This window comes from Penicillium chrysogenum (genome assembly GCF_028827035.1).
Source record: "Penicillium chrysogenum strain IBT 35668 chromosome Unknown utg000002l_segment0_segment0, whole genome shotgun sequence".
Classification (NCBI taxonomy): Eukaryota; Fungi; Ascomycota; class Eurotiomycetes; order Eurotiales; family Aspergillaceae; genus Penicillium; species Penicillium chrysogenum.
The window spans coordinates 6,584,379-6,604,432 of NW_026622750.1; the positions used below are offsets into that span (position 1 = coordinate 6,584,379).

At 49.9% G+C, this 20,054-nt stretch overlaps 7 protein-coding genes across 7 annotated transcripts; 4 read left to right on the forward strand and 3 right to left on the reverse strand.

Annotated features, from left to right (window-relative positions):
• Positions 1–467: 467 nt before the first annotated feature.
• On the reverse strand, positions 468–2,045 carry N7489_005729 (putative FAD binding monooxygenase; the record flags this gene model as incomplete). Its single annotated transcript, XM_056711481.1, has 1 exon — positions 468–2,045. One exon carries the CDS (start codon positions 2,043–2,045, stop codon positions 468–470), a length of 1,578 nt encoding a protein of 525 aa, XP_056569902.1.
• A 3,229-nt stretch (positions 2,046–5,274) lies between these two features.
• On the forward strand, positions 5,275–6,486 carry N7489_005730 (uncharacterized protein; the record flags this gene model as incomplete). Its single annotated transcript, XM_056711482.1, has 1 exon — positions 5,275–6,486. One exon carries the CDS (start codon positions 5,275–5,277, stop codon positions 6,484–6,486), a length of 1,212 nt encoding a protein of 403 aa, XP_056569903.1.
• Positions 6,487–6,797: 311 nt separating this feature from the next.
• On the forward strand, positions 6,798–9,337 carry N7489_005731 (fungal specific transcription factor domain-containing protein; the record flags this gene model as incomplete). The annotated part of the gene is made up of 6 exons (XM_056711483.1): positions 6,798–6,806; positions 6,976–7,076; positions 7,151–7,997; positions 8,062–8,481; positions 8,533–8,786; positions 8,845–9,337. The coding sequence occupies 6 exons, from the start codon at positions 6,798–6,800 to the stop codon at positions 9,335–9,337; spliced, it is 2,124 nt and encodes a 707-aa protein (XP_056569904.1).
• A 334-nt stretch (positions 9,338–9,671) lies between these two features.
• N7489_005732 (t-SNARE syntaxin) lies at positions 9,672–10,880 on the reverse strand (the record flags this gene model as incomplete). Its single annotated transcript, XM_056711484.1, has 4 exons — positions 9,672–9,704; positions 9,762–10,334; positions 10,389–10,570; positions 10,622–10,880. 4 exons carry the CDS (start codon positions 10,878–10,880, stop codon positions 9,672–9,674), a joined length of 1,047 nt encoding a protein of 348 aa, XP_056569905.1.
• A 748-nt stretch (positions 10,881–11,628) lies between these two features.
• On the forward strand, positions 11,629–16,626 carry N7489_005733 (uncharacterized protein; the record flags this gene model as incomplete). The annotated part of the gene is made up of 4 exons (XM_056711485.1): positions 11,629–11,672; positions 11,736–13,932; positions 14,185–15,552; positions 15,601–16,626. 4 exons carry the CDS (start codon positions 11,629–11,631, stop codon positions 16,624–16,626), a joined length of 4,635 nt encoding a protein of 1,544 aa, XP_056569906.1.
• A 486-nt stretch (positions 16,627–17,112) lies between these two features.
• On the forward strand, positions 17,113–18,308 carry N7489_005734 (isopenicillin N synthase family dioxygenase; the record flags this gene model as incomplete). The annotated part of the gene is made up of 4 exons (XM_056711486.1): positions 17,113–17,149; positions 17,208–17,390; positions 17,455–17,829; positions 17,899–18,308. The coding sequence occupies 4 exons, from the start codon at positions 17,113–17,115 to the stop codon at positions 18,306–18,308; spliced, it is 1,005 nt and encodes a 334-aa protein (XP_056569907.1).
• Positions 18,309–18,376: 68 nt separating this feature from the next.
• N7489_005735 (putative pectin methylesterase) lies at positions 18,377–19,610 on the reverse strand (the record flags this gene model as incomplete). Its single annotated transcript, XM_056711487.1, has 3 exons — positions 18,377–18,925; positions 18,995–19,302; positions 19,379–19,610. 3 exons carry the CDS (start codon positions 19,608–19,610, stop codon positions 18,377–18,379), a joined length of 1,089 nt encoding a protein of 362 aa, XP_056569908.1.
• Positions 19,611–20,054: the final 444 nt, after the last annotated feature.

Below are 20,054 nucleotides of genomic sequence, written 5' to 3' on the forward strand. Positions count from 1 at the left end.
AGACAATCCGGATGCTACCGGTAGTTGATAATGCTCGTGTCCAGATTGGATGCAAACACAACGAAGTCCCCGGGAGAACATGCCCAGACGGAAGTATAGGTGGGTCTTATGGCTCCACTTAGGTGGAGCTTCCAAGGCTAGCCCTGCAGGCACACCAATCAAATCATCCGCCACAAGGGCTTAATATGTGCCAAGTCACCAATCACGCTCCGTTCTTTTCGCATGCCGAGGGGTATGAAGACGGATGTGGCTTTCGTATCCCATTCGCTAGGTATCATTTGAAGTGACCTTTGGAGTAGACCTCGGGAGTGAGTCGGATAACGCTATATTCCGCGTCTTAAAAGGGGAATTAGCGGGAAAATGCGACATATGGCAATGCACGTGGTCTAAGAAAGGGTATGGAATAATAGTCGAATGGGAGATAACGAACAGAATAGTGGAGAGAGCATTGAGGTGGTATCCAGACTCTAGTCTCTATCTAGGTAAAATCCGCGAGTAGCGAAATATTCGTCCAGCCGCGCCTCAACAGACGGACCCTCAAAGATACCTGCAATATACTGGTCAGGTCGCAGCAAGTAGACAGCATCCTTGATCAGCCCAGCTTTGGCGTATTGATCGTCCCAGTGGAAGGTGAAAACCCTCACACTCATCTCATGGGCCCACTTGTCAACTTGTGATAGAGAGTTTCCATAGATATGGAGCTGCCAACAAACATCTCGCAGGGTTGAAAAATTGTCCACTTCGTTGATTTCAACCCACGGGAGACGATCGCCAGGCTGCACTGTCCCATGGACAGTCTCACAAAGACTACTGCCCCTATAGTTGCAAATGAGCTGAGAAGCGCCCCGGAATATTCTGGTCCGGGTAAAATCGAATCTCAAAAGCAGTGGCACAAGATACGGAATCAGCCAATTTCGAAGAATGTGTGGGAAGAATCCTTTCGATGTTAACGTCATAAAGCCCGTGTCGGTCGACTTGACTATCATCATGGCAAATGAGCGGCGTTCGGACTCATATGATTCCAATAGTTGGTGTTTTGCTTCTTCGGTCATCTTTGTCTGTCTGAGAACCGTTCCTAGCTTCCATGCCAAATTGATGGAGTCCATGATGCCGGTGTTCATTCCCTGCCCGCCAACTGGGCTGTGGATGTGAGCCGCATCCCCGACAAGGAACGCACGATTGCTGCGGAATCTGTCCGCCACGCGGTGGTGACTGCGGTAAGTGGAAAACCAGTTGACCTTTGTGATGTCTATATCCATCACTTGCATGATTCGAGGTCGAACCTCTTCGAATGTGATCTCGTGCTCACACTCTGGCGACTCACGGTCATGGCCATCGTTATCCGGTGCCATGATACCAACCAATCGTGCATGGCCTGCTTTGTTGTACGGGACTATCAGGTTGAAAGTGTCGTCTGTGAACACCACGTTCCCTTCGCCGTTGAAGTGCTTGTCGCTTTTGCCTTCGATATCAGCGATGTAGAACAGCGGTTTGTATGTTTCACCCTCGAATTTGGCACCGATTGCGTGGCGAACAGCCGAATGTGCTCCATCACATCCGACTACGTAGGACGCCTCATGTGTGGTTGAGCTCCCATCAGCCTCGCGGAACAGGGTAGCAGTGATGCTAGACCCGTGGTCCACAAAGCCTTGCAACTTTGACCCTCGTTCAACATGGATCCCGACGTCATTCAGTCGTTTTTCCAGCATTCTTTCATGGTCGTCTTGAGGTGCACTTAGCATGAACGGGTACGGAGTCAACTTGCGACCGAAGTCCTGTAGCGAAATGTGTGCTTTGTGCTGCGTATGAACCCAAAGATTTGTCGCCGGTAACTTGTATCCAAGTGCCAGCAGATCTTCGGCCAATCCGAGCTGTCTATACAGCTCGATTATGCGTGCATGAACAATTATCGCTCGTGAGTCTTTCGCCGGAGCCTCTGCCTGGTCAAAAATGTGGACATTAACACCTTGATGGTGAAGCCACAGAGCAAGGACAAGGCCAGTTGGGCCTGCACCGACAATCAGAACATCCGTTTTGGGTTTCATGTTGGAAAATCTTCGGAGGGTATATAGGTTGAATTGATGTATCAAAAATACCGGGGTCAAAAGATGATTGCAAGTAGGAAATTGGTGGTCATATCCAAAGCCAGCAGCGAGCGGAACCGACTTTAAATAAAATTTCCGACCAGGCAGATATCACCGCTCTGTAAAGAAATGAACACCAAAAGAATGTTAATCATGACTCTGCTCGGCTGTTTAGTCGCCGACCCCGAGGCTCGTAAACGCCAAGACACGTGGACGGCATCGGGGCGTCGCATGCCGATCGGCGCGAGGTTCTCCAACTTTTGGGGTACGCATGGACTTCGAACACAATATTGCGGTCATACCTCTTGATTCATCACAAGGGGTATGTGAGCGAATTCTGAGAAATCGACAGTGTCGGGAATCATGTGTCGAACTGGGATATGTGCTTCCCTAGAGCCTTAGAGCCTCAGACAAGAATCTTGGTTTTTGTGGTCTAGTGGAATATTGTATTTTATTCCATCATCATACTTAGATCACGGCAGATATGTTGCATCATCTGTAAAAGATCCTTGGAAGTTACTGAGAAGATTGTCCCAGTCATTCCAATCCTGCGGGCTATCACCAGGTAGGAAACCGAACTTTTCATCCAGTCCGAATTGTGAACTAGAATGGTCGTACCTAGGTTGATCTTGTGGCTTAGCATCACACTTGCCAGCTGGGAAGTTTTCATCTTCCTGTTGCGGGCTAGAAATCCCTGCTGCATTGGCTAACAAGGATGCGACGATGGTTGGACAAGGTGTTGGTGTACGGTGGTTGAGGTTACACTCTTCAATGTATGTCCGCCAGGCCTTGACGATTAAGTGTTGAATGGCCATGTGGAGAGGCGTTGGGCCGTTCTCGCTCATCGTCTTTATATGCCCAGAGTACACATTTCCAATCAATTGCCAGACTTCGCTCTTCTCATCGGGATCAGTCCGGTGCGGCATCCCCGAGAGCATGAATATCATGGCATCCCACGGCATGAAATTAATCGTGTGCCACGAGTATTTCCGTACAACTGGGTTCTTTTGGGCGTAGTCAGCATACTCTATCATCTTGAGGGAATTTTCAAAGATGATGTCTTTCTCTGCTTGGGATATGCGCATGTCGGGATCCTGATATTGACGAGGATGGTGGGCCATCATCCGGGTGTAGTAAATCGCCGAACGCACCATCATTGTCGTTGCCATATGTAACGGGATGGATTTATCGCAGTGCCGGAGGAAGGTGTCTTCCATGTGCGCTTCAAGTTCATCAATTGTCTTGTCCTTGTCCTTTAGTGACATCGACGACGATGATAGGAAAGCCCATGGTCCGGTATTAGAACTCTCAATTTGGTTTGACAAACGGAGGAGCCATTTTCCAAATGCCCTCCGAGCCAGAACAAATATCATTTCTGTTGGTCCTGGCTTCTCGCAGGCTGGCTCGGTCATGCGAGGATCGAGGTCGCTATCGTTTGCGTTCATGGGTGGTTGGACATCAATTGTGGTTGGGAGCGGCGTTGGTGCTACACCACAGAACTGTGCAGATGTGGCATCTATGATCATGAGCTGGAACCAGATGCGACGGCGCATCTCCGTTTCGAATACTGGAAGCCCGTGTGCAGACCCGTCTCGATGAACTCCAATCCGTTGCGCAATCCTTACTGCAATGCCGCATAATGTCCAGACAGTATGTGGATCAGAGAACGAACGCATGCAAAGCTACCGAAACGTCGTTAAAGGGGGATTAGATCTCGTCAAAGGAATATGAACGCACCAGGTATAGCATAAACGCTTGAAGGACTACTGAGCTTGATGTACGAAGAAGCGATGCATTCTTGAAAGCGAGTTGAGCTCCTCGTCTGAACTTTGATAGGAGGGCTTTCTTGCTTTCTCCGAATGATTTTTCGACATCTTCTGCTTGCAAGGAAACCAATGCTATGCAGTATATTGCGAACATCAATGCTTCGATCTCCCGGCTTATTTCTAACAAATCACTCATGGCATCCAAGATTTGTTGTTGGACAGTTGGAGCATGTATAATTTTGGTGAGCGGGTTCACATTCTCGAGAAATGCCTGCCACAGCTTGAAGATATTCAGGGGACTCGGGTGGAGCTCTGTAAGAACTTTTTTGTTGCAGATGTCGAGAGTATCGCATAATCGTCGCTCACATCCTGGTCAAAGTTCTCGGTACCATTATCCGATCCATCGTCCAATACGTCTCCTGCATTTGGAAGCTAGGGAAGATGGTCAGGGTTGATAGCACGTGTAAGCCAGAAATACCTAGGTACTAACCTCATTGCTCACACTGGTCCAAAGATTGCTATTACGCAGGTCAGAACACTGACACTAGGTCGAATGCGGTGCGAGCAACTCACTTGTCGAGATAGATGGAATTGCCATCTTTCACGATCATCCTCCCAGATCCACTTGTTTCTGGTTCGGTCCGTTGATCTCCCGCGGCATGGTGATGATGCTGACGGGCAGGGGGATTTTGGTCAAATCCCGTGCTGCGTCTAAGATGTTTTCCGCGTTCTTGAGATACACTCCCGTTGGTTTCTCGATTCCTTTTGCGACGAGGCGGTGGAGCACGGTAGACGCATTCCACATTTGCCTTTGCGCAATTTGAACAGGGAGTACGGTGATCTTGTTTATCACATTTGACCTTTCGGTTGTGACAGACCACACATGCATACGATGCGGGCTGTTTTGATGGCGAATCCGTTGCACCATGCAAGGAGTTATATAGACTAGCCATCGATGCAGCACGGTGGTTGAAAAACAACCCAGCTAGACATGAATGACTGGCATGCTTGATTAAGCAATTTGATCTCTGGTGGCATCGAGGTAAGGCTACGGAACGGAAAGGCAAATGTCCGTGGAATTCTGAGGCCTTGAATATAAGGCAGCAACTACGCACCGCCGATATCAGTTGCCGACATCATCACAATCTCGCTTGTTTCGAAAAAAAAACCCTATGGCTTAATTTCCGGTTGATATTCTTATGTAAAACCCAACATCTTCGCTCAAAGTATCGGATTATGTTTTTGCAGTGCTCTATTTGGTCCCATCACTGCGTCTCTACGGTCTGGGCACATACAAATCACGGCCGGAGCCATTCCATCTGAGTCTTTTCTATCATCCATTTGACTTGTTTATCGTTTCGTCTCAAAGATTTTAAATGTACATGCCAAAGGATATTCCAAATGATTTACCAAATGTATGAACCATGACGCGTTTTCTCAATCGAGTCCGAACAGTCCTCCGGAGAGGTAAACGGGATTCGATGTCGGCTGTGCCTAGAACTTCTGGGTGGAAACGGCTTCCGTGTGATGTCTTTGTTATGATCCTAGCCTTTTGTGATCTGAAGGATATTGGCGCTTTGTTTCTTTCCTGTCGAGCACTCCACGACCGGGTTTCCAAGTTGGATAGCGCCATAGCATGGGCATATGTTCAGCTCCGAAAGCAGCATCGTCAAAGCCATTGCATTGATGGCGACATGTCCCCGGGTGATGACATTGCCTTCGTCTCCGAATTATTCCCTCCCTCGCCTCCTGAGTATAGCACAGGCATGGCCCACGACAACGCAGGGTATTCTCTGGGATATCTCGGCGATTTAAAACGGTGTTGGAATACTTGTATTCGACTCTCCTATCACTTGGCTGATCATGTGGTTGAACACCATTTGGAGACCGAGTTAATTGCCCGGCCTTTGTGGTCGTCCTCCAAGACAGAGAGAGAAGTTATCTACAGCAAAGCCGTGGCTTCGCTCCAAGCCAAGCTTTTGCATCCGATGTATGGCCCCATCATATTATTTTACTTGGAAGCGTACTTACTCGAATATAGAGCCTATGCGGTATTCTTCTTGGAATCAGCCGCATCCTCTGGCTCTGACTGTGGTCACCCGGCTCACCAATACAAAAATAAGGCTTATTCTATTGAAAGACAGCAATCAATTCTTCGAAATGCGCCTTTTGACGATACACTTGTATTTTTGTCGACCCATCACTGCATGCAGCTTCTATTTTCGACTGTGCAGCGCTTGATGGGCCCGGAAATTCCCCGCTCCTCGGCCAAAAGCTGGTTGAGTATCCTTCTCACCACTTCAACCATGGAGAGAATCGCCGACTTCTTTGTTTCCATTGCAAAGGATAACCAAAGAAAGGAAAAGGGCGAGCATGAGTCTACGTGGTCTCATAGAAAGGAGTTTTTGTGGGCGATGCGAAAGGATTTGGACGAGTACATGGCATCTTTCAATGGTCAGGGTGAACACACACTCCTCCTGCCAGAGCTTAACCATGTATGGTTCCAAGCAGCACGCAATGAGATGGATCGACGAGGGGCTATTCCGCATACTGTTAAGTATTCCGAAGTGCAGGTTCTCCACGGCTCTGTTGTGAAATTAGAATGTGGTTACTGCTATGATTGTTATGACGAATGATAGCCCAAAGCTTAGCGCAGCTATCAGGCAAAAAGTTGTAATATTTAGGAATAATATGAATGGAGCAATCTTTGGAATCAATACGAATAGTAAAAATGAAACATCAGTCAACAATCTTGAATGCAGATAGAAAACAAGACAAGACCATATGGATATCACCAAGCTCCGCACTAAGCCGCTTCCGCTCGGTTCCCGGCAGTTCGGGCGCCGAACCCCACAATCCCGGACTTCAACCAGATTCCTTTCTCTTCCACTGAAGTGCCTGGGATATGATTTGACTCCGAATTTCCGTTGGGAATTCCGAAGGAAACATGTCTGCTGTAAGTTTTCCTGAATAATGGCATTGCGAAAGGCAACGCTGTTTCGAAACATATATGTAGCCCAGCTAATCGGTTATCAGTGCGATCTATGTCATACTCGGAAGGTATAATCATTCGTTTCTCACATCTAATTTTTTAATGTTTCAATGCTCATCTCAAGTAATTGTAGGTAAAATGCGATCGCCAGGATCCTTGCATGAACTGCACCGATGCAGGTGCAGAATGCCTTCGCAATCGCCAGGCACGAGTTCATAGGCCCCGGGTCTCTCGGTACGTGGAATGCGAATTGCCGGTCTTTAGACTCCGCAGCTGACATTTCCAAGACTGGAAACATTGACCCAAAGATTGTCGAAGCTAGAAGAGGCAAGCAATAAAGAGGCAATAAACTTCCCAACAACCCATCACGCCGCTAGCAGTACATCTTCATCGCCTTCGGCCAAACTGACAAGTATTACTGGGGTGCTCAATGACAAGCAGAAGCGGTATCGGGCATATGACCCCAATGATATGAGTCCTCTGCAGCCACCGCCAAGTAAGCACCGCAAGTCTCAGGCTGTGGCGCAACAAAACGTTCACCAAGCACATTCACCTGGCTCAACCCATCATGCTAGTGAGGCTAGAGAATATATTGAGCATGAACTCCAATGCAACCCTGCTCTGTCAAAAGATAGACGCACTGCGCTAGAATCAGCACGGAAGTTCGTTAGTCAGCTGTCTAATCCGACCCTAAATTGGGAGGAGACCGCGGCTATTCATGATATGGAGATTCAAGAAACCCTAGAATCCCCTACTCTCACACCGGAGTTGCTCTATATGATGTTACCTGGTAGGTTACCACGATTGGAGCAGATGTCCGCAATGCTGATTATTACAGGACCCGATAAGAAAACAAACTCCCAGGGAACAATCAATTGGCCTGATCACATTTCCGACAGCCTCCTAGAACAAATGGGGCTTGGAATTATCGAGGGCGCAGAATGTGAGCAAGTGCTCCAGCATTACCGACTTAATGTCTGGGTAAAGGCCATGAGTTTTATATCAAAAATGGGCCCTCTTGTTTCAAGTGAGCCCTTGAGGGATCATTTTCGGTCACTCAAAAAGAGATATGAAGCCGCTGCCATAGAACTTTTGAATCAAATTCCGCTAGCAGCTGAACCTAGCCTTCTTTTGCTTCAATCGGTTTTGTCTGCAGTATGTTTGTTTTGCCTCCTTACGGTGGCTCCATACACACCGACTCATTTCTGACTCACGACAGACCCGTTTGATGCAATATTTAGGAAACATGACACGCTGCTGGATGCTGACGGCACTAGCCTCGAGAATGATCGTCTCCTTGAACTATCACAACATCACAGATGTCAGTCCTCGAACCCAGACCGAAGAAAATATCCATGCCTGTGTTTTCTTGTGCTATTACTTTGACAAAACCCTCAGCCTGCTGCTCCTCCGACCACCGTCTCTGCCGGATCTGAAAGTTAAACCAACCCAGTTAATCCACATCGACCCTGATCTGCCAACATCCACCATGATAACAGGCGTAGTCGAGTATTCAGAGTTGAAGAATACTCTGCTGACCATCTTGCTTGATACTAAACCGATAGGAGACACAGAGAAGGCCAATATGCTATCTGATCTTGTGGCGCGGGCGCACATAATCCACTCCAATATGCAAATGGTAAGAGAGATCGAGGATGAGCCAACAAGCAATCGCTAATCCAACTTTCAGTTTCGTCGTCGCCAAGAACAACAATTTACACAATCATGGAGCCATCTGCGGCGCGAATGGCTATCAATGGACTTCAACTACTACTCTGTTCTCACGACAATCATCCAAGCCCGCTCCTCGGTGCTCAAGTCCCGTTTGGTCTGCGAGAACTGTCTATACACAGCCCGGGAAGCCCTCACCACTCTCCGAGCTCTACAGGAAGCATTTTCAAACCGCATCAATTCTATCGACTCATATCCATACTTTCTTACCTGGTATGACATAGCTTCAAGCCGTCCCTCAATATCCTAGCCCTAATGACCGTTTCAATAGGACAATGCTGTTATTCCCTCTAGCACCGTTCTTTGTCCTGTTTTGCAATGTCATCGCAACATCAAACGAGAGAGACTTCGATATGATCAAGAACATCACTGACGACCTACATCAATTCGCAGAGGCCAATGCCTCGATCGGCAAACTGTACAAGCTATTCTCCAAGTTTCTGGACCTGTGTGCACCTTTGGTTAAAGGGAACACCGAACCTTCACGTTCAGAACAGCCAGCAGCTGCACCTTCTGATCCAAACACGGCTGAGGATACTGAGGCCCAGATGACATCCTACACAGATATATTTGGCCGCGCTACCGGTACCGACCAGCCTTTGGCCAGACTTGGGGGTGCAGATTCCACTGGAGGAGGTCCTACTGCACCACCGTCTGTGGAGGGATGGAATGACAGTCTTGTGTGGGAACTGTTCGACAATCAACCCTCGTTGGGATGGGCGGAGTCTGAACTGTGGAATGCCATGGCGCAGTTTGATGCGTGAAATAGGATAACAATACGTGCTTCAAGATGTTTCTGGAAGTGCTTCATGGTTTTCCCATGATCTCGGTTGATTGGATTTGCATAGTACATAAAGGTGTATTTACGTAGCTGACTCTTTAGGACACAGTCCCAAGCAAGAAGGAGCAACGGGGAAAATGTGAGAAGGAAGATAAAGAGCGTGATGATTTGGACATCTCAGAGTCTAGCCAGAGAGTAAAAAGAAATTGCAATGCTCAGCGAGTGCAGATATGCAGAAGGGCCATGGTCTGTCGAAAACACACGGGCCAGATATTATAATACAGTACAAAGAAAAAAATGGGAGGACCTCGTATCTATCACGAAATCAACACCCAGAGAAGGAAAAAGATCTATAATGGTCATTAGTTGGATGTCCAGGCAATAAATTTCAACATGAGTCAACGTACCATCAGAATACCGAACATCTTGGCAATTAGCCAGCGATTCCCGGACACGCGCGTCCAATACTTCATCAGTTCTCTCTGCGCCCCCTGGACGTTGTCGACCACATCTTCGGTATTGGCATCTATGCGCTGGATCATTTCAGACTGCTCGCTGACCATCTGCGCCAGCTGACCAAAAATACCACCTAATTCGCTGATGGTTCGTTCAATAGCTTCAATAGCTTCGCCTCGAGCTTGAACATATGTGTTACTCGATTCTCCTTCTTCCATTACCATCAACTGCTGGTCTGACTGGAATGATGGACGCCCTAAGGGCGAAGGATTTGAGGGCTCGAGGGTCAAAAGGTCGGAGGAGTTGCCTTGATATCCTGGCTGAGGTGTCCGTCGTCCCGAAGTGTTATACAAAGGCGAGTCTGAGCGCTGTGCGTCGAGGGCGCTGTGTGATTTGGAAGATACCGAGGAAACAAAGTTCTCGGTTCGTGATCGGGATGCTTGAATATTCTTCGTGCGAACTTCGAGCACCTCCTTGAAACTAGCACCTACATCGGCCAGCTTTCCCTGCAGCATGACAACAACCTAGAATGGGTAATCAGCGACTTGTCCGTGCGCAGCCTTTCATGTCCCACTCACATTGTCATTGTGCTCTCCTTCCTGGTCTGTCTTCGAGCGATTCGATTTGGGGTGTTGCGCATGCGTGAGCGCCTGCAGTGAAGCGATGCTTTGGTTTAGGGCGGCAAGGTCTTGCTTAATCACGTATGTCAATTCGGAAATTTCGACAGGTCGGTCGTCGAAGAGTGTTTTCCGCTTCGCCACTATTTCCCGTTAGATTGCTAGAATTAGGTCGCAATGTGACCTGGACTTACATTCAGCCAACCGCTGCAGTTTGGCCATTGTTCCAGTAATCCCCCTTCCGATATCTCGCGCCCGCCGCGCAAACTCCGATCTTGCTGCCTTCGCCTCCTGTCCGGCACCCTGGGGCGACGCATTGGCTTGTCGCCTTTGCGCATCGGTTAACAGTGCCTGGCGCTGCGAACCGACTTTCGACGTCCCCAGGCGCTTCTGGGCGTGGCCCAAGATAGCGCTGAATTCGCTGGTCCGGTCTTGTATCGACGGGCCGGTCATTTTGCGATGTGGAAGGAGGGATGTGAGGCGAAGATAGGAGACGAGTAGCGACGAGTAGCTATAGTGTTTCAAGGAGCGACGGTATTGAGAAGCAAATGTAGATTAAGTCGACAAAGGCCGAATTCGGTGTTGAAGCTGTGTGATTCTATCTGCAATCGATAAGGGGGCGAGATGAAGACGTGTCCGGTTGCAGGTAGAGAGCTCCGAGGGTACAACGTCGTGACTTGAACAGATCCAGGATCAAAGTAAAGAGACTTGATATACTCCGTACAGTCAAGTAAGAAGATGGAAAGGTCGAAGTCAACAATGTCTACGCAATTAACCCCGTCCTTACTCAATCGGAAACGTTTACATAAGCCCCGCATCGCCACCTAAATTTAGTTCAACGATCGATCAGGGGAATATACGGAGTTAGTTCGTTTCATTGCCATTAATACTCGTTTCCTTTTGTTTCCTCTATTCTCTCTTGATATTAGCTGGCTTGATCTTCTTGGATTTCTCTGTGGATACACGTCATTCTTGTACATCTTGTCTCCTCCAATTATCCCAGCCCGTTTGATCGGTGCCTTGCCCAACTTGGGCCAAATCGCCACCTTCGTCCCTCCTATATACACAATCTTTTAAGGAACAGTGTTGTTCACCTTCTTATTTAACCCTTACAACTTGCTCTTGTGCAGAATTATCGGAGATCAGCCAAGCAACAGTCGATGCTGGTAATCAAGCCCGGTCCCTTGATCCTGTTCCCCTGATGGCAGACCCCACCCAATCGCATGGCCACGGAGCCCAGAAACTGTAAGACTATCTATTCAGATTGAGTCGCATATCTAGTTGCACAAATACTGAGACCTGCTTTAGCCCTTCCCCACCAAATGTTCGCAGTCCACTCTCGGCAGGCAGCGGTAGCGGAACCCCGATCTCATTCCAAACGAACGTGAATCGCTCCAAAACAAAACGATGGGTGGAAGCAAAAAAATATTCTTATGACGGAGGTGATTGGGGTAGTGATGATGACTATGAAGAGGAGGAGGAGGAGGAGGCACCTCCCGCAGTACCTCGGCCTCCCTATGCCACCCACAACACTGGCAGTTCATCTGAGCTGTCCGCGAGGCGTTTGTCTGGCATCGGATTTGGAACCGGAGCCGCCGAATCTGCTCCGGCTGATGGCAAAGGTCGGACTGTTAGTGGAGGAGATCAAAAGGCGCTTCCTTTCGTACGGCCGGCCGACCTCTATAAACGCATGCGTGAGGAGAAAGCGACAGAGCAGTCTCCTATCACTGGTAGCAATGAGCCCAAGTCTGACGGGGTTGGAGTGCCACCTCAAACGAACCAAGAGAACCCCGATTTGGGTCTACCGGAAGTCAAGCGCATGTCTAGCTTTGGTACCGACTTCTTAGGTGGTGCAGAGCCCAACCCGCCAACGGATAGCCCTGCATCTCAGGAGCCCTCTTTGCACCACAACCCCTCGCCGGGATTCAGATCGGTAGTGAATCAGGCCTTTGATGTCCCAGAAACTCCGCAATCCACTACCACTAGTGTCGCGCGGTCGAACAGTGATGGCACTTCGACGATCAGCCCTATCATGGGTGGTCGTACTATGACTGACGAAAGAACACCCACCATTCTCGAGGAGCCTAATGAGTCGAGCTCCCCCAAGGCAACTGCGAATGCGGTTCCAGGGTTTAACCCTGGTCATCGCCGGGACCTGAGCCTTCCTAGTTCAGACAACAGTCCTTCGAGAAAACCTCAGGTCACAGACCAAGATACCCCAATCGCGGGCCGTGCAGAGTTGTCTTCCATTCCCCCACTCGAGAATCCATCTCCAGAATCACCTGATGCGGGGATCTCTCCTCAGAAACCGCCCATGCAATCATACTCGAATAATGGGCAGGACATGCCTGCCCCTCTCAAATTCGGAAGTGCATCTGGCCCTGACACCTTCCATCCCGAGATCCCAACCATCATGGGAGCCGAAGAATCGCCACAGAATACTGACAATGATCGCTTGAGGGAGGAGATTATCCGATCATTAAGTCGGGAAGCTACCCCCTCGGACGACCCAGAGCCCAGCCACCAACCTCAGTCGCAGGCACCTGCCGAATCCGTCCCACAACAGACTACGGTTTCCGAAAGCCACCCAGACTGGACTAGCCCGCCTCCTTTGGCGTCTCAAGACCCCTATCCGACCAGTCAAGGCGCGGCTGGTAACTCTGCATCCATGGTCGTCGATCAGCCAAAGAAGCCCAAGTTAGAAAGACGGTTCTCATGGGAGTCCTCCGATTCGTCTGAAACAGAGCCGCCTCAAATGCCTGGCAGCTATTCATCGCCCCCTCCTTTAGCCACATCGTTATCTATGCAAGAGCCTGAGCCTATACGTGAGGAGTCCGCCCCATTGGTGTCGGACGTATCGCACGACCCACTTGCTTCTGAGGATGAAGCGTCCAGTACTCAGCGTGCTGTGGAAAGACCTCGACTTTCGATTGTCCCACCTGTTCCGGAGAACATTACACCACCCGAGCAAGTTATGGGACCGGGGGCTACGCCACCTCCACAACTCCAAGCCCCTAACGTCGACAGCTCATCCCTCGATGAGTCTAAACTTTTAGGCTTCCGTGACATTCTCGGCATCACATCTATCAACCAGCGTATCAAGTCTTTCGAACACACCCGCGACCAGTTCGCCACCATCGACACTGGTTTGAATCATTGGCTAGAGTTCACAGTCCATAATCACCCCGAGCATGCCGATGTGGTCCAACAGAGCCAGAATCTCTCCCCTACCGTGCCACTATCAGATCCTTCCCGCATCAGATTCCCTAAGTTGGGTGCTCTTTCGAATCTCGGTTCCTTGAATGACGGTACCCCGACTAACGCCACTCATGTTCGACGCCCGTCGGGCCATCTCGGTACAGTGATGAACAAGGATAAAGTCGGGGAGAAAGGGAAGGAGTTCCTCCACACTGCGGGGGCGTTTAGTGGCAAGGCAACCGGGGCAGCCAAGGGGCTGTTTGCCAAGGGCAGAAGCAGGTTCCGACCCAGTGGAGGTTCTGAGAAGGTAGATGCCTGATTCTTTTTTTTTCGTTTGAGCGAGTTGTTTACTTGGGTAAGCACGGTGGATGCCGTCGCTTTAATGTTTCCCTTGGACTTTCGCTGCCTTGCTTCACTTTCTGGATACCACGATGTAATTCCGAGCACTTCTTTTTGGCATTGAGCTCTAGAATGAGACACGATTGATGCATCTGCCCTTTCGATACAATCTAACACCCCGCCCTTATTTGTTTACATTCTGATGTTGGTAATGTTGTAGGTTCAGTCAACTCAAAATGCTTCTCGCCGCAGCTTTCAGTTCTCCTTCCCTTCAGGGACTGGTGAAGTGTCTGGTAACTCTTCTCTGCGAAACTCTGTCACATTTGGCAGTCTGCCTATCTTCAAATCCGAGCGAACTGGGCTCAACTCTGATCCTGATCCACCGGTCAGCTTCTGTCTAGATGGTCCACAGGGTGAGCACAATGGTGGCAAACGTGTCAAGGCGACCAAATCGGGGAATAATAACCAGTCGCACAACCATGTTGGCGAAACGACTGGGCAACGGGACCAACTGCCATCTTCCAATGGTGTCCCTCCTAAAGCTGAAGTACCCGGGAAGTCAGCCTTTGCTGGAGATTTGGAGCAGGAGATGATAGCTGCACTTGGTCTTTCGCCCACAGACCCCCATCCTCGAAGGGCAGCAAGTACCCCGATGGTGTTGAATGCATTTAGCCAAGTAAATGGTGGGAAACGGCAATTCACAGAGCCACTGCCGCAACAGGGAGAAAGCACAACTGGCAATCAGTCCGATGCTGAAGCGCCGGCGAGCAAAGACCCAGTCGCAGAAAAGGGTCTGCCAGTCATTCCTGATGAGCCTTTTCACATCCCCGTCCCGGTTGTGAACAGCCAGAGGCATCAGCCAAGCAAGTCTACACCGGCGATAGTTACTCCGTCCATCCGTCCGGTGCTTGATGAAAGTCCTAAGCCCCCTTCGCCTCCTCCCAAGGATAATGGCAATGGGCTTGCACCTAGCCAGGGTCATGGACGCCAGCCCTCTGTCTCAACGCTCGGGCCTGACGAGCAAACCGGACGTACATCTAACGAGGAAATCGACAGGGATCCCCCTTCTCCTTTGCAAGAGACAGCCGGGGTAGTACCAGAACCCCGGTATGAAAGCAAGGTTGAGCAATCTGCGGATGACGCTCCTGGCTCATTGGCATCCGCTCAAAAGAAGAGAAGGTCTTTCATACCTTTCTATCCGTCAGAGTTCACAAGCTCTGCCGAGGTCCTCGAATCCAAAAGGAAATCGATCAGCGGCCTACCTCCCTCTGTTCCAGATGTGCATAGCCCCTTGAGAAACGAAGTCAGATACTCGCCGGGAACCCGAAGCAGTATGCTGAGCTTCGGTAGCTTCGGAAAGCAGAGTGCCAACGGCAAAGGGACTCGCCCGTCCACACCTGCTAACGGCCTTTCGCAACCTTCGGAATCGGGGTCTCCTGCAGGGAACGGGGAGTCCACTATTGGAAAACTGAAGGAGTTCGGGAGACGACGACGCGCTTCAGTGGGAGACCTCCTCTCTGGTATTCAACTACAAGGACCCCAGGCGCCCCAAGGAGGCCAGCGGAGACGAACATTCAGCAGAATTAGCGTACGTCTACTTTATAAAGTTGTTTTGTTTGTTTTCTAACTTAGACAGGTACTATTTGGCCGCCAAGACTCTCAAGATGCTGAAAGGAAATCGACCGACCACAAAAGGACTACATCAGAGCAGCTGCAAAACAAGTATTTGCCGACACGTCCGTCGACAACCGGAAATGCAAATACTAGTGTTGCTGCACAGGATGAACCACCGGTCCTCAGCAATCCATTTGAACAAACCCCTTTGCCAACTCAGCCCCCTGAGCCTAGGGCACCACCACCGCCACCACCGAGCGACGCAAAGCCTCCATGCGATGATCGTCAACGTGCCAGTATATCCCTTCCATCTATGTCAATTCCATCCAGTTCGTCGTCCAACTCCCTGGGGACTGGTCGGTTTTACTCGCAGTTCCGATCTGGATCCATGAATGAAACCCCCAACGGCTCTCGCCATGCTAGCACACTCAGTCAGCCTCTCCCAGATCATTCCCGGTCACCATCTCCCATGTCATTCCAGGAGAATAGAGCTGTACCTTCACTGTCACCGCTGGAGGAGTTACAGGACCACCAGATACATCAACTGCAGAAAGAGGAGCAGCTCAAGCAAAAGGCCCAGCAAGACCAAAACGGAGACCCGCAGTTAGGCACCCTAAACGAGAACCAGGAAAGAGAGGAGCATGAGGAGCACAAAGACCGCATGGTTGGGGACCCCCTTCGACACGAACTATACGGGGAGATATCCGAGGCTCCGACAAGCAAGCAAAACAACCCGGAACAAGTGCACGAATTACAAGGCAATCTCAAACAGCAAAGTCTAGCTCCTCAGCTCAGCATCCGATCCCGAAAGCCAGTGGTTTCAGACTTGACATGCGCAGCCTCGGAGAACCATGCACCGCGCAACATCGCCGTCTCAAACGCCTCCGCGATATCCGCGCATCCTCACCGCAGTGAGGACGAGGCCCGTGTAGTTAATAACCCGCCTCAGCCAGTAGAGCTTGCCATCACCGCGGATGACTCCAGCGAGGAGATCGTCATGTCCCCCACGTCCTACCCTGGACAGGAGTGGACGCCCATGCATTTGTAGCATGTTTGATTAGAGCACATATGATACCCACCGGATTAGAAGAATCCTGACTTTTATTTGTATACTTTTTTCTTTTGTACGCATAAGTGTACCATACTGAACGAATACCTCTCTTCTCATAGATCCGAGTCTGTTATCTTTGCCATTTCTCAAATAATGTGATCATGTTCATTACGCATGTTGATCTCTAGATCTCCCCGGCTGCTCGGTCTAACATACAAAGTTTCAATATAGACTAAGGATGCATCCTGTCTCTATAGCAGTTTCGAGGACTACCACTGAAAGGCCGACAATTCCCTTCGGGGATTACATAGAAACGGAGTCGGATGTTCGGGTTTTCGACATACATGTCCGTAGGTAATAAGTGCATGTACATAAGTGAAAAGATAACGGTTTCCCCGCATCTATGAAGATATAAGAACAGCTATAAATGACTCATCAAGACTATATTCTCATTCCATCAAGACTTAACTACATCCCTTCAAGATGAACCCTAACGAACCACCTATCATCGATTTCGCCCGTAAGAAGCACCCTCCAGCGCCGTATATTCTAATAAAGGTATCTAACCCTCTCAACAGCCTTCTATGCCAACGATTCAACCAAAGAAGACCTTATCCGCCAAATCCAACAAGCGTGTGAACAATTCGGTTTCTTCCAGCTAATCAACCACGCCATCCCAACCGAACTACAAACCGCAGTCCTACAACACTCAAGCGAATTCTTCAACCTCCCCTTGGAAACGAAAGAGAGATACAACCAAGGTAACACAGCGCTCGCTCACCCCACAAATACCAAAAAAAGAATTAACTTACCTAAACCCCAAAGCCACTGGCGGCTTCAATCGCGGGTACGAGCGACTACGCTCTCAAAACTTCGAAAAACGCACAAAAGGCGATCTGAAAGAAGGCTTCTATCTTGGAAAGGACCTCCCACTCGATGATGTATACGTCGTCCAGCGACGCTTCGGCCAAGGACCGAACAAGTATCCCTCCGAAGTCCCCGACGCGGAAGGCTTCCGTCGCGTCATGGACGAGTACCACGACGCCATGATCGAGCTTGCCGTGGCCATCATGCAAGTTATCGCGCGCACTCTGGGTCTGGATGAAGATGTTTTTAGCAATTTCTGCGATCATCCCGTCTCCATTCTGAGACTGCTTCATTATCCGTCCCAAGAGGCTGATGCGTCGGATCTTGAGAGAGGTTAGTAGGAAACCCTGCTTACGATGTGAATGTGAATATCACAAGGAGAACGAACTAAGGCAAGTCTAGGAATCGGCGCTCATACCGATTTCGGCGCTATCACGATGCTCCTGCAGGATGATACGGGCGGGTTGCAGGTATGGAACAACCTGTCGTCTGAATGGGTTGATGTCACGCCCGTTCCAGGCGCGTATGTTGTCAACCTGGGCAATATGATGATGCGCTGGACGAATGATCGGTACTTGTCGAATCTGCACCGCGTCATTAATACCAGCGGAAAGGAGCGGTTTAGTGTCCCCTTCTTCTTCTCGGGGAATCCGAACTATACTATCCGGTGTCTTCCTGGCTGTGAGGATCCAGAGGGCGCTAGGTATCCCCCGATTACTGTTCACGAGTGGATGACAGGGAGGTATGCAGATACTTATGGGACTTCAGATGGGAAGGCCATTGGGGAGCTGCGCCAGGAGCCTGATGCGTGATGCATTAATAGTAGGAGTAAAGCAATCAAAACTGTTTATATGAGAATGTCACTAAACAACCAATCCCACTAATTCTCCTTGACAACCTCCCAATCAATCCACTCCGTATCCCCGAAAACCTTCTGCGGAGTACTATACATCTCCCATTCCTCCTGTCCAAGAACAGAAGTAACACCACCCTCAACACGAGCAGTCTCGTTAACCCCAGGCCCATGAACCCGATACTCCGCCATAAGCGTAACGCCCTCCTCGAACCTCGAAACACCATCAACAACCCAATCAATATACCCGCGCGGATCGACACTCCCGTCCTCGTAGGAGTGCGCAAAGATCGACCGGTGCTGGCTATTCCACGGCCGGCCGAGCGCACACGCACCCTTGATATCAGCCGCGATGGAGGCGTTCGCCGCACGCACGCTAGAGTCAACTATGTACGCGCCGTACTTGTTCGGGGTTGTTGTGTTCGTGCCCTTCCAGGCGGTTATGCCGCCGCCACAGCCACGGAGTTGGAGGGCGTTGGACTGGATCCATGCTGTGCCGAAGCCGTACAGGAAGTCGGTTTGGCCGGCTAGAATGCTTTCGTAGAAATAGGCGTTGCCGAGTTTCCCTATGTAGACCTGCGGAGGGGTTAGTGTGTGTTTGTGTTTGTGTTGTGCGAATGATCCCAACAGATGGAAAGAACGTACAGTATCCTGGTACGAATAAAACCCGCAGTGATAAAACCCGCCATTAGCACGACTGAGACTCAGCGCATGCGCTGGTCCGTCCGAGTACTCAGCCCAAGTATTATCAAAGTCGACATTATATACTCGGAAATCCTTATTTCCGAATGGCGTATCAGCTGGCACGGGATACCCGGTCGGTCCTGTGCCCGTGAGACTCGCTTCCAGCGTGGGTGCTACAACCATCACGCTGAAGAAGACATTGTCGATGCCACCGGTGTTGTCTCTGTTACCAGCCGCCCAGTTGATGCGCACGCGGTTGCGGGTTGCGTCTTTTGGGGGAGGTTGTTTGGCCGAGGAGGGTTACTGGGCCCGAGCGGGTTATGTTTACTTGCTCGGTATAGGTACCTTCCAGGATGAGGATTGTTTGTAGGCTTTCGTCGTCGGGGAGGGAGTCTATGGCGGATTGGATGGTTTTGTGAGAGGCATCTTTAGAGGTTGTGCTGACGATTAGGGTCCCCGGGGGACAGTGGGTTCCGGTTGATTGGCAGGTTTGTCTGGAGATGGGTTGGATGGCGATAGCATTGGCTTCTAGGGTGAAGAGGAGAAGACTCAGCAGGCGGAGGATTGATGGGAGCATCGTGCTTGATGTGAGGGATGGCTCACTTCCGATGGGCACGGTCTATGGTGGTTTTACTATTCTTTTATAGGCATTCGGAGAGTGGGGGTTTGTATAGAAGCCATAGCCAGTTGCGACATGAGACGGAAAATTAGGAGATGGATAATACCAAGATGGGTTAGGAGTAAATTAGATAGTTGAGTGCATTGTGATATTTCTCTGTAGTTCGTCCATATTGGGAAGAGAGGGGATCTCACTGGAAGCTTGTCTCCGCGAAGTGGAAATTCATCCGGGGGAAAAGTATGGGGACGGAGAATTGGCTTCCACCTGTCAGCGTTGGAGCATGGAAGAAGAGACAGTGCACACAATTTAGATCAACAGGAGGATAGGGGATAATAAGCAAGAATACAGATCGTCAAGATTGGAATCCTACAATACTGCAAATGGAAATTACGAGGAACAGAA